General features: G+C 40.1%; 1 protein-coding gene across 1 annotated transcript in view; it reads left to right on the top strand.

Moving 5' to 3' along the window:
* The window catches only part of LOC148357495 (protocadherin-16-like), a 187571-nt gene that overhangs the window by 137690 nt on the left and 35036 nt on the right, over nt 1–14845 (top strand). The window contains exons 9-10 of the mRNA XM_088345483.1: nt 2087–2244; nt 7975–8821. Of these exons, the coding sequence (XP_088201609.1) occupies nt 2087–2244; nt 7975–8821 (1005 nt within the window). The remainder of the gene's footprint in view (nt 1–2086; nt 2245–7974; nt 8822–14845) is intronic.

The raw sequence follows: 14845 nt of genomic DNA, 5'->3' as shown, positions 1-14845 counted from the left end.
TATGTCTGAATGAGTGAAATAAAGACCAAAGGAGGAATATATAGATGTGAAAACAGGATAGATGGATGAGAAAGAGAGAGAAAGAAGGGGGTGAGTGAATGAAAGGATTTAAAGGAGATGAGAGGGATAAAAAGGATGGAATTAGGATGGATTAGAGAGGAACTGATGGATGGATAGCTGAGAAGGACTGGATGGATGGATGGATGGATACATGGAATGAGAAGAAAGAGATAAAGAGAGAGAGAGACACAGAGAGAGACAGACAGAATGATGGAAGACTCGATTGACGAGAATAAGAGAACAAATGGAATCGAGAAACTGAAGGATTAGAGAGGGTGATGAATTTGAGAGAAAGACAGAGGGATTAAGGATAGTGAATGGGTGGGAATGGGTAAATGTGAGAAAGAGAGGGGGATGGAAGAATGGTTATATGAGAGAAAGAGAGATTGATGGATAAGAGACATAGAGAATGGCAGAAAGAAGGTAGAAAGAAGGTAGAATAAATGGATGACAAAGATAGAGAGAAATTGAGTGGATAAACAAAAGAGGGGGCGAATGGGTTGATGATAGATTAAGAAAGTGGGTGGGGGGTACTGAATTCAGACCTAAAAAAAGGAGCAAATTTCTTTATTTTGCTGTAAGTACATTTCAATTAGTGACAGGTGATATAGGACAGTAAGAGTTATATTTTTGTGAATGAAGTTAGTCGACAAAATATAAATGTCTTTTTGTTTTTCTTTCATGTCATCGTTATTGTTTTGAAGGGTTCACTGTATCTACTTTCACAATGATTTTACATGTATGCTTTTCTTGACTAACTTGTTTCCAAACCAGAGGTGGATAAAGTAAAATTGTGCTCAGTAAAAGTACTGTTACTTCAAAATAATATGACTCAATTAGAATTAAACATGGTCATCCAAATGGTTAATTGGATAAAAAGGTACTCAGTGAAACAAACTACTCAAGTACTGAGTAACTGTAGCAACGTCTTATTTATTGATTTTTATAAACAATTAATCAGACAGATTATAAAATCATCAAAAATTGAGCTAAACATTAACAAATTACATTTCATTTAAAAATAGATTAAGAGAATCAACATAAATTTAAGTCCTTCATACACAATAAAATTATAATTTTATAAATCAAATAAATAAATTAAGCACAACCCAAAATGATAAAAGAGCCATATTGGACCAAAATAACAAAAAAAAAATCTGTCAGGAGTTGCAAAAAAAAACAAACCGTAATATAAGCCTTATAAAGAATGCAACAAATGCTGTATGTGTCAGTATTAGCCTACTATCAAAATGACTAAGTTGGATGCAGCACATCCTGAGGAGAATGATTTGACTACTATGTATGATGCTGCCTCAAGTTTTTTTGGGAATCACGGATTGTTTAATTGTTTTGTTAAAATTAAAGAAAAACAATAGAGGAATTAAATGTTTGATGTCATTTTATTTGAAGGATTGGAAAAAACGACAACAAAGGTACATAATGTGCCCCTTTTCTGGGCAACACGAAGAGTGGAGCATGCATTTATAAAATAAAATAGCTACCTTTTAAAAATCAAATAAAATCGTGTGAATACAGTAACATTTCTATTCGTGTGCGTTTATTTTTCTCTTTTTACCTTTGGGCTCCATGGCCGATCACACACCAGCCAGTTTGCTTTAAAAAGGCCACGTGCTGGGAATGTGATGCTGTCCCTTTAAAAGGGTTAGGGTTATGGCTGCGCAGTGGGTCTCACTCAGGGACATCAAAAAGAAAAAGCAAGTGAAGGACTTGGAGAAAAGAGCGTATTTACGTGGAGGGGATTTAAGTTACTTAGTAACAACTTCCGTGTAGCCTAATATAGCAGAGTAGGGGTACAGTTTCTTCCTCACAAATCTAGTCATGTAAAAACTATAGAGATTTAGAAATACTCCCACAAGTACAAAATGTCCCAAAGCTTTTTCAAATAAATAATAACAAAGTAAATATAACCCGTTACTACCCACCTCCATTCCAAACCTACTGTACCCCATGGTGTGTCTCCACATTCCCCAGAACCCCACTTAAGATTTTGGTGTCCCCCTTCCAGGTCCTCGGGCGGAGCGCTTCTTCCTGAACTCGGCCACAGGCGAGTTGCACTCGTCTTCACCCCTCATCCACTCGGAACACGCCGATTACATGCTAACGGTGACGGCGACCGACCGGGGGATGCCCCCTCGAACGTCCTCCTTCCCCGTCGCCGTCCAGGTCAGAATCCTAGCTGCTTCACAGCCAGTATACAGTTCTTTATACAAGAACTCCTGAACATAAGAATTTTCGTATACCATTTTTTTTTGCAACAAAAAAGAGAAATCCAGTTCATGTGCAGTCCCAGAGGCTACCATTAAGTACCACTCACTGTTCAGTGGTGCTCACCGCCAGCATCAGCTTGTTCAGTTTGCACATGTAAATTACTCCAGGAAAATAAATTAAAAATTGCAGCACTCCTAAAAAGTTTTTTGAATGCTCAACATGAAAATGACATCAAAAATTTGATTTTTTTTTTCTTGTATTTCTTTAATTAAAAAAAAAAGGAAACATATTCTAACTGATTATTATTATAAAGACTTCCAGAGGTATTAGTCACGTGTTGCATCATTCTCCACAGGATGTGCTGTATTACATGTAGCTGTCTTGATTGTAGGTTGATATAGCTAATACACAGGGTTGGGTAGGGTTACTTTAACTTGATTACTTTCAATTACTTTTGGATTACTCCAATACCAAATATGCTAATAAAAGACAAAAGAAACTAAATATGAATAAAATTATGACTCACAACACGTGGTAAGCTTTCTCTCCTGGCTTTGATCTCTTTGATCTCCGGCAAAACTAACATAAAATGCGACAGAAACAAAATGAAAATAAATCCAAACAGCTTGCCAACATCATTTTTGCCGTTCCATGTATTCCGTTACTCCCCAAGCCTGCACAAAATTTAGTAATTGTATCCATATTTTGTTTATTTTGTCTTTTATTAGCATATTTGGTACTGGAGTAATTCAAAAGTAATTGAAAGTAATCAAGTTAAAGTAACCCTACCCGACCCTACTAATACAGATACACAAAGCACTTGTTGCAATCATTATAGTCTTATATAAATCTTTTAATTTTTTACAGCCTCAGACTTTTTTTTTTTGGGGGGGGGGGTCCAATATGGCTCTTTCCACATTTTGGGATGCCACCCCTGGACAAACACGCCCATTTCAATTTGAATACACATAATGAGACTAATATTATTGTTGCCTTAGCTCGACTTGAGTTAATCTTGTATTTTTTCTTTTTAATATCTCATCTCATCTCATTAGCTGCACCGCTTATCCTTAGTAGGGTCGCGGGGGTGCTGGAGCTCATCCCAGCAATCATCGGACAGTGGGCAGGGGACACCCTGAACTGGTTGCCAGCCAATCGCAGGGCACACCGGGACAGACAACTTGCTCGCTCATTCACACCTAGGGACAATTTGGACCGGCCAATCCACCTGAAATGCATGTCTTTGGAATGTGGGAGGAAACCAGAGTGCCCGGGGAAACCCACGCAAGCACGGGGAGAACATACAAACTCCGCACAGTAAGTCCGGTAGCTGGATTTGAACCCACACTGGAGGTTCCCAAGACCTTAGAACTGTGCCGCACACGCGCTAACCACTGCGCCGCCGTGCTGCCCTTTTTAATATTCGAAATATTAATTTATGTGTACGTGTTTATAGTTTCTATTTTTAAGATGGCAACTGTGTGGACTGCAAGGTAAGAATTTGGGAAGTCATTGACTTGAAAAGCGCTATATAAATGCAGATCATTTCATTTCATTTCAATTTCAATTTCATTGTGCAGGGAAACGTGGGTCTTTACTGTGCATATGACAAAATACACTTTGAATTTCCATTAGAATTTAAAACCTAAATGATTTTCATGCGCGTTTACATAGCTTGACAAGATTAAAATACTAGTAGCAGGGTTCGTACGGGTACTTGAAATCCTTGAATGTTGTGTGTTAAAGGTCAGGAAAATGCTTGAATTTTGGGTGAAAGGCTTACAAATGCTTGAAATTATTTTCATTGCCGTGTTTCCTGGCAGTCTAATAGACTATGCTTTGGTATGAAGAAAGAAAAAGTGACACCGATGGTGGCTCCAGTCCTCATTATGGAGTCATGTGGGGGGTGTCCCACTGAGAAACATCCCCATTTCCAGCGTATTGGTTTGGAAGTCCTTTTTTTAATATGTAGAATGGCTATCTAGAAAGGAACATTTCGTTTCCAGGCAAACAGTTGTCGGGTAAACAAATGTACGGCAAACTTTTTCCGAAGATTTCGAGCTAATTATTCAATAATTGGATTGAAGGGAACCATGTCGTTTTTGTCTGTCGATGCGTTTATTTTACTTGCTTTAATCATCTTTCGCAGATTATTTTCCAAGTCAGTCAACATTACTAGCTTTTTTCCCTCTAATGTGGAAGCAATTTATAGCTTGTCATGTCACGTCTTGTCAAAACTTGCTTACTGCGCTGCGCTTCCTCGATGACGTGATGATTCTGGAAAATGGAATTACCGCTTAATAGCTATTTTTCCCTTCATTTTGTAATTACTGTTTATTATCAATAGAGCCGACTAATTTGTTTTGGGGGGAGGGCTAGCTAGCAGGCCTTATAAGTCAATAGTAAAAGTTAAGACTTTAGCAGTTAGAGAAGTTATACAGCATTAAAGCAGGGGTGTCAAACGCATTTGATCAAGAGAGAGAGAGAAAGAGAAAGAGAAATATAGAGAGTGAGAAAGTGACAAAGAGAAAAAAGAGAAGAAAAAAAGGAGACATAGATACAGAGAGAGAGAAAGTGTGTGTGTGTGTGTGTGTGTGTGTGTGTGTGTGTGTGTGTGTGTGTGTGTGTGTGTGTGTGTGTGTGTGTGTGTGTGTGTGTGTGTGTGTGTGTGTGTGTGTGTGTGTGTGTGAGAGAGGGAAGAGAGAGAGAGGAATAAAGAAATAGAGAGAGAAACGGGAGAAAGCGAAAGAGGGATCAAAGGAAAGATAAAGGAAGAAAAGGAGAGACACAGAGATTGAGAAAGAGAGAAAAAGAAGAAAAGAGAATGAGAGAGAAAATGAGAAGGAAAAAGAGCGAGAGAAAGAAGAGAGAGTTAGAGAGAAAGAGAAAGAGAGAGGGAGAAAAAAAGAGAGAGTGAAAAGCAAGAGAAAGTAATACAGCTCCAGTTGCTGTGTGGATGGCATTTGGCATTGTCAATATCAAGTGCTTCTCCGGCTGTTCTCTCGCAGACCATTTTTGACACCCGTGCTTTAAAGCTTTAACTTTGACAGCAATTTTATACATAATTCCGGAGTTTTGAAACTGCTTTTGTTCTAGAGTTAGTTTTAAAGCTTTAACTCGAAAGTTAAGTGTTAAGGCTTTATCTTTGGCAGACCATTGAAGCGTTATAACTCTGGAAAAATTAAGGTTTTAAAACTTTAGTAGTGACTGCAATTCAAAGTTTTAAAATCTGGAAATAAAGCTTTTTAGTTGATTCAACTCAATACTCAACTGTGCTCTAAATCTTTAACTCAATTTAAATAAAGATCTAACTTTGACACCACGTTTAAGCTTTAACTCTGGCACAATTGCCAAGTTGAAGCTTTAAAGCTCCTTTAATTCTAAAGTTTATGCAGCTTTAAATCCTAAACTCAAGCTAAGCTTTAACGTTGACTGCAATTTAGTGCTTTAAAATGTATCTCGTGCCGTAAGTTTTAACTTTATAGTGAAGGCAGCTATAAAAAAATTTTAGAAAGCGTCAACTTTTTTTAGGGTCTTAAAAAAAGGGACTTTAAATCTTGAATAATTAAGGAGTTAAGCTTTATTTTTGACTGCAATTTAAAGCTTTAAATTTTACCTTTTCTGGAGTTTATAAGCTGCTTTCATACTAGACATAAAAATGTTCAAAGCGTTTACTCATTTTTAAAGCTTTAACTTTGACAACAAATTAAATATTTCAAATTTCTCTTTGGAGTTTAAGCTGCTTTAACTCAAGGAGTTAAGAAGCTTTAACTCAGGTTAATCTTTAACTTTGACTACCATTCAAACATTTTGAATTCATCACTAAATTTGCCTTCACTCTCGAGTTGTACAGTGAAGAATTATAAGTATTTGAACACCCTTCTATTTTGCTATTCCTCCCACTTAGAAATCATGGAGGGGTCTGAAATTTTCATTGTAGGTATGTCCACTGTGAGAGGGATAAACTAAAAAGAAAAATCCAGAAATCACAATGTTTTATCAATTTATTTGTGTAATGTAGCTGCAAATAAGTATTTGAACACCTGAAAAAATAAATGTTAATATTTGGTACAGTAGCCTTTGTTTGCTATTACAGAGGTTAAACATTTCCTGGAGTCTTTCACCAGGTTTGCACACACTGCAAGAGGGATCTTGGCCCACTATTCCACACAGATCTTCTCTAGATCAGTCAGGTTTCTGGGCTGTCCCTGAGAAACACAGAGTTTGAGCCCCCTCCAAAGATTTTCAATTGGTTTCAAGTCTGGATACTGACTAGGTCATGCTAAAACCTTGAGATGCTTCTTACGGAGCCACTCCTTGGTTTTCCAGGCTGTGTGCTTCGGGTCAATGTCATGTTGAATTACCTATCCATGACCCATATTCCATGCTATGACTGAGGAAAGGAGGTTGTTCCCAGTCATCCTCTCTTTAATGCAGTGCACTCGTCCTGTCCCATTTGCAGAAAAACACCCCCAAATCATGGTGCTACCACCCCCACGCTTCACAGTAGGGATGATGTTCTTTGGATTGTACTCTCCATTCTTCTTCCTCCAAACATGCTTAGTGGAATTATGACCAAAAAGTTATATTTTGGTCTCATATGACCTCAAATCTTTTTCCCATGACTCCTGTGTATCATTCAAATGGTAGTAAGGAAACTTAAGACAGGCCTTGACATGTGCTGGTTTAAGCAGGGAACCTTTCGTGCCATGCATGATTTCCAATCATGGCGTCTTAGTGTATTACCTACGGTAACCTTAGAAACGGTGGTCCTAGCTCTTTTCAAGTCATTATTCCGGGCTGATTTCTCACCTTTCTTAGAATCATTGAGACCCCACGAGGTGATATCTTGCATGGGGCTCCACATCTATTGAGAACGACCGTCATGTTTAGCTTCTTCATTTTCCAATGATTGCTCCAAGAGGTGACCTTTTTTCACCAAGCTGCTTGGCAATTGCCCTGTAGCCCTTTACACCCTTATAGAGGTGTACAATTTTGTCTCTTGTGTCTTTGAACAGTTCTTTGGTCTTCTCCGTATTAGAAGTTGTATGGGGTGGACAGGTGTCTTTATGCAGCTAACGACCTCAAAACGGTGCATGATGGTACATGGAGTGCAGGTGGACTTTTAATTGGCAGACTAACAGGTCTTTCAGGGTCAGAATTCTAGATGATACACAGGTGTTCAAACACTTATCTGCACAAATAAATCACACAAATAAATTGTTAAGAAATCTTGTATTGCGATTTCTGGACTTCTTCTTTTTAGTTCATCCCTCTCACAGTGGACATGCACCTACGATGAAAATTTCAGACCCTTCCAGATCCACATCAGATTTTGATACAGCTGTTAAAAATTGATTTAGTTGAAAAAAAAGTAAACAATTTTTTCAGCAACAATAAAAAGCCACTTATTTTTAACTGGTGCAGTCTTATATTAAATAGATTTCATGCAAATGTTCTCTGACTTTATTTGTCTTCAAAATAGCTTTTATAACTGGTTTTATTTCTCCTGAGACAACAAAAACAGACACACCATCAAGTGCATCAAATCTGTTTCTACTTCTTCCAAAAATCCATAACATATTTTTGGTTTTGTACTATTTAATTATAATTTGCCGCCAAGCCTTCTCAGAGGAACATTGGAATCATATAAACCTAGTGGGTTTTTTTTGTCTTTTATTGCAGGTTCTCAGCCTGACCAGGCCTTCTTCAAAGACAAACTTGCATTTTATATCTTTCAACCCGGCAGAGGAGGCCAAACCGGGTTCAGTCATTGGTTCCGTCCGTCTTAACGACAAAGAAACCCCTGCAGAGGGCGACATCACCTACCTGGTGGTGGGTGGAACCGACAGGGATGGGACTTTTGTCTTGGATCATTCAACCGGGGACGTGTACTTGGCTCGACCTCTGGACTACGAAAAGGATTCGCACTACGCGTTGAAGATCGAGGTAGACGACTTCTCTCGGGTTCCACCCGTCAGCAACCTGATACACTTGGATATCAATGTTAAAGACAGCAACGACCACGCCCCTCGTTTCCCAGAGGACCCCGTCACAGTTGTGGTTTCAGAAAGTGTCCGTTTGTCCTCTTCCATCTTCACCTTCCAGGCAACAGACCAAGATGGTAGTGGACCCAATAGCAACCTTCAGTACTCGATCATCCAACAGTTTCCAGACATACCCGGTCTTTTCACTTTGGACCCTCAAACCGGAGTTCTTACTTTAAAGCAAGAACTGGACCATGAGGTCCACCCCAGCATAGTCCTGGTGGTAAAGGCGACAGACTCTGCTTTGGATGAGAACCAAAGACTTTGGAGCACAGTGACGGCACAGATTTATGTTACGGATGAGAACGACAACCCGCCAGTGTTCAGTTCGCCAACCGCGATTAGAGTGATGGAGGACCAGCCAATCGGGTTTGTGGCACTCTATGTCATGGCCAGGGACGCTGACCGTGGGGAGAACGGCAGAGTTACCTACAAAATCCAGTCGGGTAACACAGGGGGAACCTTCAACCTCAACTCGAACACTGGTAAGTTCTGGTAACTAGGTTATTGGAATGGTTGTTTAGTTTTGAAAATTATATATCGTTAGCTGGAAAAAACTGATTTTCCTCACCTTTGCCACTTTGCCTAGCTTCTCCGGCTCTAACCAAAACCTTACACAGGTCAGCTGAGAGACAGTCTCTTTGGAGTCTTCTTGTACATCTTAGGGTATCTTTGGTGTGTCCTTGGTCATCTTAAGGCAGACCTGGGCACTTCGGTCCTTGAGGGCTGCATGTCCTGTCTGGTTTTTAAAGTTTCTGTGCTCTAATGCAGGAGATCACAACTACCAGCTTGCTAACAAGCTGATAATATGTATCACCTATGTTGAAGAAGATAAACCTCTAAAATCAGGCAGGACATTCAGCCCTGAAGTACCGGAGTGCCAAGGACTGGCTCAGGGTGTCTTTGGAGTTTTTTTGTCCTTGTTCATCCTAAGATCTATTTGGAGTGTCATTGGTCATCCTAGGGCATTTTTGGTGTGGCCCAAGTCTCCTCAGCCACTTTGCTTAGCTTCTCCTGCTATAACCAAAACCTCTTGCAGGTCAGCTGAGAAACATGGTCTCTTTGGAATGTCCTTGGTGGTCCCAGGGGCAGAATAACACTCAAGGGGGGTTTTCTCAGCCACCTCGCCTAACTTTTCTAGCTATAACCAAAACTTTTCCCAGATCAACTGAGAAACTGTTTCTTTGCAGTGTCATTGGTCATCGTGAGGTCTCTTTGGAGTCTAGCCAAGGGCAGAATGACAATCAAGGAGTGTCTGCCCTGCCTCTTTGCCTAGCTTCCTCAGCTACATCTTAAAACCATTGTGGGAGGTATTTCAGCCAAGAATATATCGGCATTTTTATGATGCTCTAATGCAAAACAATAGCAGACCTGCATTTTGTTAGAGGTTAACTATTAGCAGACAGGCATCTAAAAGACATAACTACATTTTTGGGCATACAAAATAATTTATTGTTGATCTTGTAAAGTGGGGAAAATGCCATAAAGAGGGGCCGAAAAACATCTTATTCCACACTGGTAAGAAATAAAACTGTCGCAAATTGGGGTTGCTGTATTCCAGGGGTCAACTGGATCCGACAAATAAGTGTGAACATGATGGAGATCTGCCAAACAGTTTCTTGATTTAAAGTCAAACTGCAGGATTGATTTCAATTCCCGACTCTGGCTTCTGCACGTGAAAAAAAAAAACCCGAACCGGAACATGCATCCTCTCACTCCATTTTTTTCACCACCTGCTGCAAATTCCACTCCAGCAGCTCCACAGACGGCTCGCACGTGTTCACCTGTTCGAGTAATTTCACGCTAGCTCTTTTGAAGACTTACATTTCTCCCAGTGCTGTATATCTGCTCAGCTTTGATCTGAGAAAAGAAGATCTTCTCCCCCCTACCGTAAACAGACATACAGTTGTTGCCAAACTTCAGAACTTTTGTTTTTCTATTATGACTTATTGCTCTCTGTTGGTGGACGGACAAAACCTGACGTATATTAACCGCTCTGGCGCGATCCTCCATTGCAGAGCAAAGACTCAAGAACACCTCTTTTCAAGCTTCTGGCAACCATTAGAGAAGGGGGATCGGTTACTTGTTTTTGTACATGTGCACGTATTTGTGTGTGACGGGGCGCTTGCGTGAGACTGCATGGCTTTTTAAAAACCCAAACCTTAAGCTGTTTTGTCCACCAGCTTTTGTTGTGGCGGTAGAGACACGCGTATGGGTCCACCCACTTCTGTCCTCCAGTTCCCGTGCGCGCTGGAAACATTTAGAATAGAATACAATTGAATAGTCTTGATTGTGTTAGATAACAACGGAATGGACAAGATTAGACGTGGCACGACAGGATTAACATGTAATAAAATACTAAACAGACAAAAATAAGATAAAAAAAATATTAGGATAGATTTACAAGTGATTTTTGACTGGCCCAAGATGTAAGTCCATCAATTGTTTGTTTTCCTCCGGAGGTGTGTGTATTAAGGACTGAGGTACTGACTGAGATTGGCAGAAGCATCCAGATTATCTTTAGTTTTCAGGTGACACGCCCCATATTAGCGGGCCGGTGGTTACCTGTGTCTTAAATCAGCTTTAAAATACACTGAAAACAATAAACATCGTCCATTTTTTTCTTTCATATCTTGGTTACTTTGTTCGGCTTCCTTGTCGATAAAATAAAGTATTTTTTTATTTTTGTTGTGGGTCTCTGGGCGTTTTTTTTCTGCCAGTATACCCTTAAATTTCAGTTTTGAAAAATGGTAAAATCAAAAGTTTTTTTTGTTCCCTATCACTTAAGCGTATCACAAAACATCTTCTAAATGATTTTTTTTTTCATTTTAATATCATTAACTATAATAACAAATATTGTGTTGTTGTCGTTTTTTACTCTGATTTGCTTAATGAACAAGTCAAAAAATAATTTGAGCCAATATAAATTAATGGCGGTCACGCTTGTTTACACACTGTCCCTTTATGGCTGACACCACCTGGCAGTTTTCAGGAGTACTGCAGGCTGGAATTAAAAATGCTTTGAGCCAACATAAATGAATGGGGCTCACGTCTGTTTACACACTGTACCTTAATATTTGACGCCACCTTGTGGTTTTCTAGGGTACATCAGGTTTAAGTTAAAATGTTTTGCTACATGTACAGTGGAACCTCGGTTTTCGAACGCCTCTCAGTTCGAACAAATCGGAGTCCGACCAAAAATTTTGAGAAATTCTTTCTTCGCTGTTCGGTCAAAAAATCGGAGTTTGAACGCCGGTATGCGTGAGTGCGTACGCTAAGATGCAATGCTGAGCGGCATACAGGTGTAGATCGCTCTTTACGTGACCAATTGTTATCGCGTGCGGACGTGCTTCGTTTTGCTTTCGCTTTTAATATAGGTGTACGAAGTGTTTTAGCCCCTAATTATGCCTCCGAAGAAAGTCAGTGCAAGCAGCAAAGTTGCTACAGGTGAAAAAAGAAAAGTAGTGCGTACAACTATTGCATTTAAGAAAGAAATAATAGTTCCACCGTCCACCTGCGCCTTCTGCTGACCACCAGAAAGGTAAGAAATCCTATTCATAATTCTTTTCTTTAATCCCTTTTATTTTTTATTTTTACACGTTCATGTTAGAGTAATCTTTCGTACGGAAGATCACAATAACGCGAACGTACGATTAGCCCGGGTCAGCTTCATGTTTACGTTAAACATTCAGGGTGTTGGAACGGAGCCCAACATTCAGGGTGTTGGAAAGGGGCCCCCTTTCCAATGAACCGCTCACCACTTGTTGTGGAGACCCGGGTGCTAAACGACTTGTAAACAACCTTATTTTTTTATTTTTACACGTTCATGTTAGCGTAATCTTTCGTACGGAAGATTACGATAACGCGAACGTACGATTAGCCTGGGTTAGCTTCATGTTTACGTTAAACATTCAGGGTGTTGGAACGGAAACCCCTTTCCAATGAACCGCTTACCACTTGTTGTGGAGACCCGGGTGCTAAACGACTTGTAAACAACCTGATTTTTTTATTTTTACACGTTCATGTTAGCGTAATCTTTCGTACGGAAGATTACGATAACGCGAACGCACGATTAGCCTGGGTTAGCTTCATGTTTATGTTAAACATTCAGGGTGTTGGAACGGAGCCCAACATTCAGGGTGTTGGAACGGAAACCCCTTTCCAATGAACCGCTTACCACTTGTTGTGGAGACCCGGGTGCTAAACGACTTGTAAACAACCTGATTTTTTTATTTTTACATGTTCATGTTAGCGTAATCTTTCGTACGGAAGATTACGATAACGCGAACGTACGATTAGCCTGGGTTAGCTTCATGTTTACGTTAAACATTCAGGGTGTTGGAACGGAGCCCAACATTCAGGGTGTTGGAACGGAAACCCCTTTCCAATGAACCGCTTACCACTTGTTGTGGAAACCCGGGTGCTAAACGACTTGTAAACAACCTGATTTTTTTATTTTTACATGTTCATGTTAGCGTAATATTTCGTACGGAAGATTACGATAACGCGAACGTACGATTAGCCTGGGTTAGCTTCATGTTTACTTTAAACATTCAAGGTAAACATTCAGGGTGTTGGAACGGATTAAAACGATTTACGTTATTTTTAATGGTAAAAATGATTTCGGTGATCGAACAAATTGGTTTTCGAACAGTGTTCTGGAATGGATTATGGTCGAGAACCGAGGTTCCACTGTATAAAATAAAAGCACAACAGGTCAAAACGGAAAATATGAATTTTGCAAGACAGCCAAGAAGAACCAAGGCTGATTTCTTGTTGCAAAACAAATTAATAAAATTGAAGTAAAAGTACCAGTGCAAAAACTTTTGTATGCAATTATGTGTTAAGATCCATGTGGAGCAAAAAAAGGTGACACTTTTAGTGTCATTTTTGCATACATATTGATTGCAATTGAGGCACCATATGTCCATTCCACGTGTAATTTCACTTTTGGCTGTAGTTAGTGTTTAAAATATTGTTTTTATAGCCGGGTTAAAACCGACCTTAACAATACAAATGTAACAATTTCAATTACAGCATTTTATAATGCAGTGAATTTAATTTATTTGACTTAATTTTGTTGGATTTGTTTGCATTTGAAGTCCAAAACGAGTCAATAGTAACCCTAACACAAGAGAAGGGTTACAAAAAAGAATCTTGGGGTACATAATATTTACAAAGTAGTGGTTGTAGTCTTGTAGACTGGCCTAATTGTATGTTCACCTGAAAATCACTTCAATGACATAAAGCAGCAATATTGTGTAAAAATAAGAATAAAGAATACTTATATTTCCATACATTGACAAGATATTTTTTCAGTCTTGTGTGCTTGTTTCATGTGGTGATGACCCTGAGGAAGAAACACCCTGCTCTGATTAGTCTTTGTTTGAGAAGCCTGTAGCATCTGCCAGGAAGGCAGTGGACCCAATAGTGATCTTCGGTCCTCTTTCCTACAACAGTTTCTAGACATTCCTGGTCTTCTCGCAAGTTGATGTATTACATTAAACCAAGAACTGGACAATGAGGCCAACCCCAGCCTAATTTTGGTGGTAAAGGCTGCAAACTCGGCTCTAGATTGGAACCAAAGAATTTGGAGCACAGTGACAGCGAGAATTTATGTCACAGACGAGGGCAGTCCACAATAATGGTGTGTGCAATGTACTTCAGACTACCAGAAGGTGAACAGCACTTGTGTGGCAGTGATCCATCCATTATCCCCAATCCCATAAAGCTGAGAGCGGGGACTGGCTGAGTGTATTTTTATCAGGATGAGTTTTGCTCACGGGGGCAGCACGGCAGCGCAGTGGTTAGCGCATGTGCGACACAGTTCATGTCTTGGGAACCTCCTGCGTGGGTTCAAATCCAGCTCCAAACTTCCTGTGCGGAGTTTGCATGTTCTCCCCGTGCTTGTGTGGGTTTCCTCCGGGCACTCCGGTTCCCTCCCACATTCCAAAAACATGCATTTCAGGTGAATTGGTCGGTCCAAATTGTCCCAATTGTAAACGAGCGAGTGAGTTGTCTGTCCCCGTGTGCCCTGCGATTGGCTGGCAACCAGTTCAGGGTGTCCCCTGCCCACTTCCCGATGATTGCTGGGATGGGCTCCAGCACCCCCGCGACCCTACTGAGGATAAGCGGTGTAGCTAATGAGATGAGATGAGATGAGTTTTGCTCGCCTAAAATGAAATGCACAGTTGTGGCCACAGTCCATTATCCCTGGTTGACTGTTGTTCGTACTGGGGTACCGAAAGGGCAAATTTGATTAGTAGTTTCTGCCTGAAATGAGGATCACTTGTGCAATTGCTATCCATTATCCTCGGTTGACTATTTCCCTGAAAATGGGGTAAAGGGGGCCACTCTGGGGAGTTTTACATATCACAGGAATGTTCTGGTCCCCATTAATTGCAATAAACAGAGTATTACAGTATTTATACAGCACTTAACTCAAGGAAACTTGGTGTCATAAAAACAACATTATTAAAAGTGTTGTGGCGCCACAAAGCATCCCTGTC

The sequence above is a fragment of the Urocampus carinirostris genome, chromosome 10 (genome assembly GCF_059441175.1).
Source record: "Urocampus carinirostris isolate Australia breed hairy pipefish chromosome 10, RoL_Ucar_1.0, whole genome shotgun sequence".
Classification (NCBI taxonomy): domain Eukaryota; kingdom Metazoa; phylum Chordata; class Actinopteri; order Syngnathiformes; family Syngnathidae; genus Urocampus; species Urocampus carinirostris.
The sequence above is the reverse complement of the archived record's forward strand: the minus strand, read 5'-3'. Positions and strand labels throughout refer to the sequence as shown.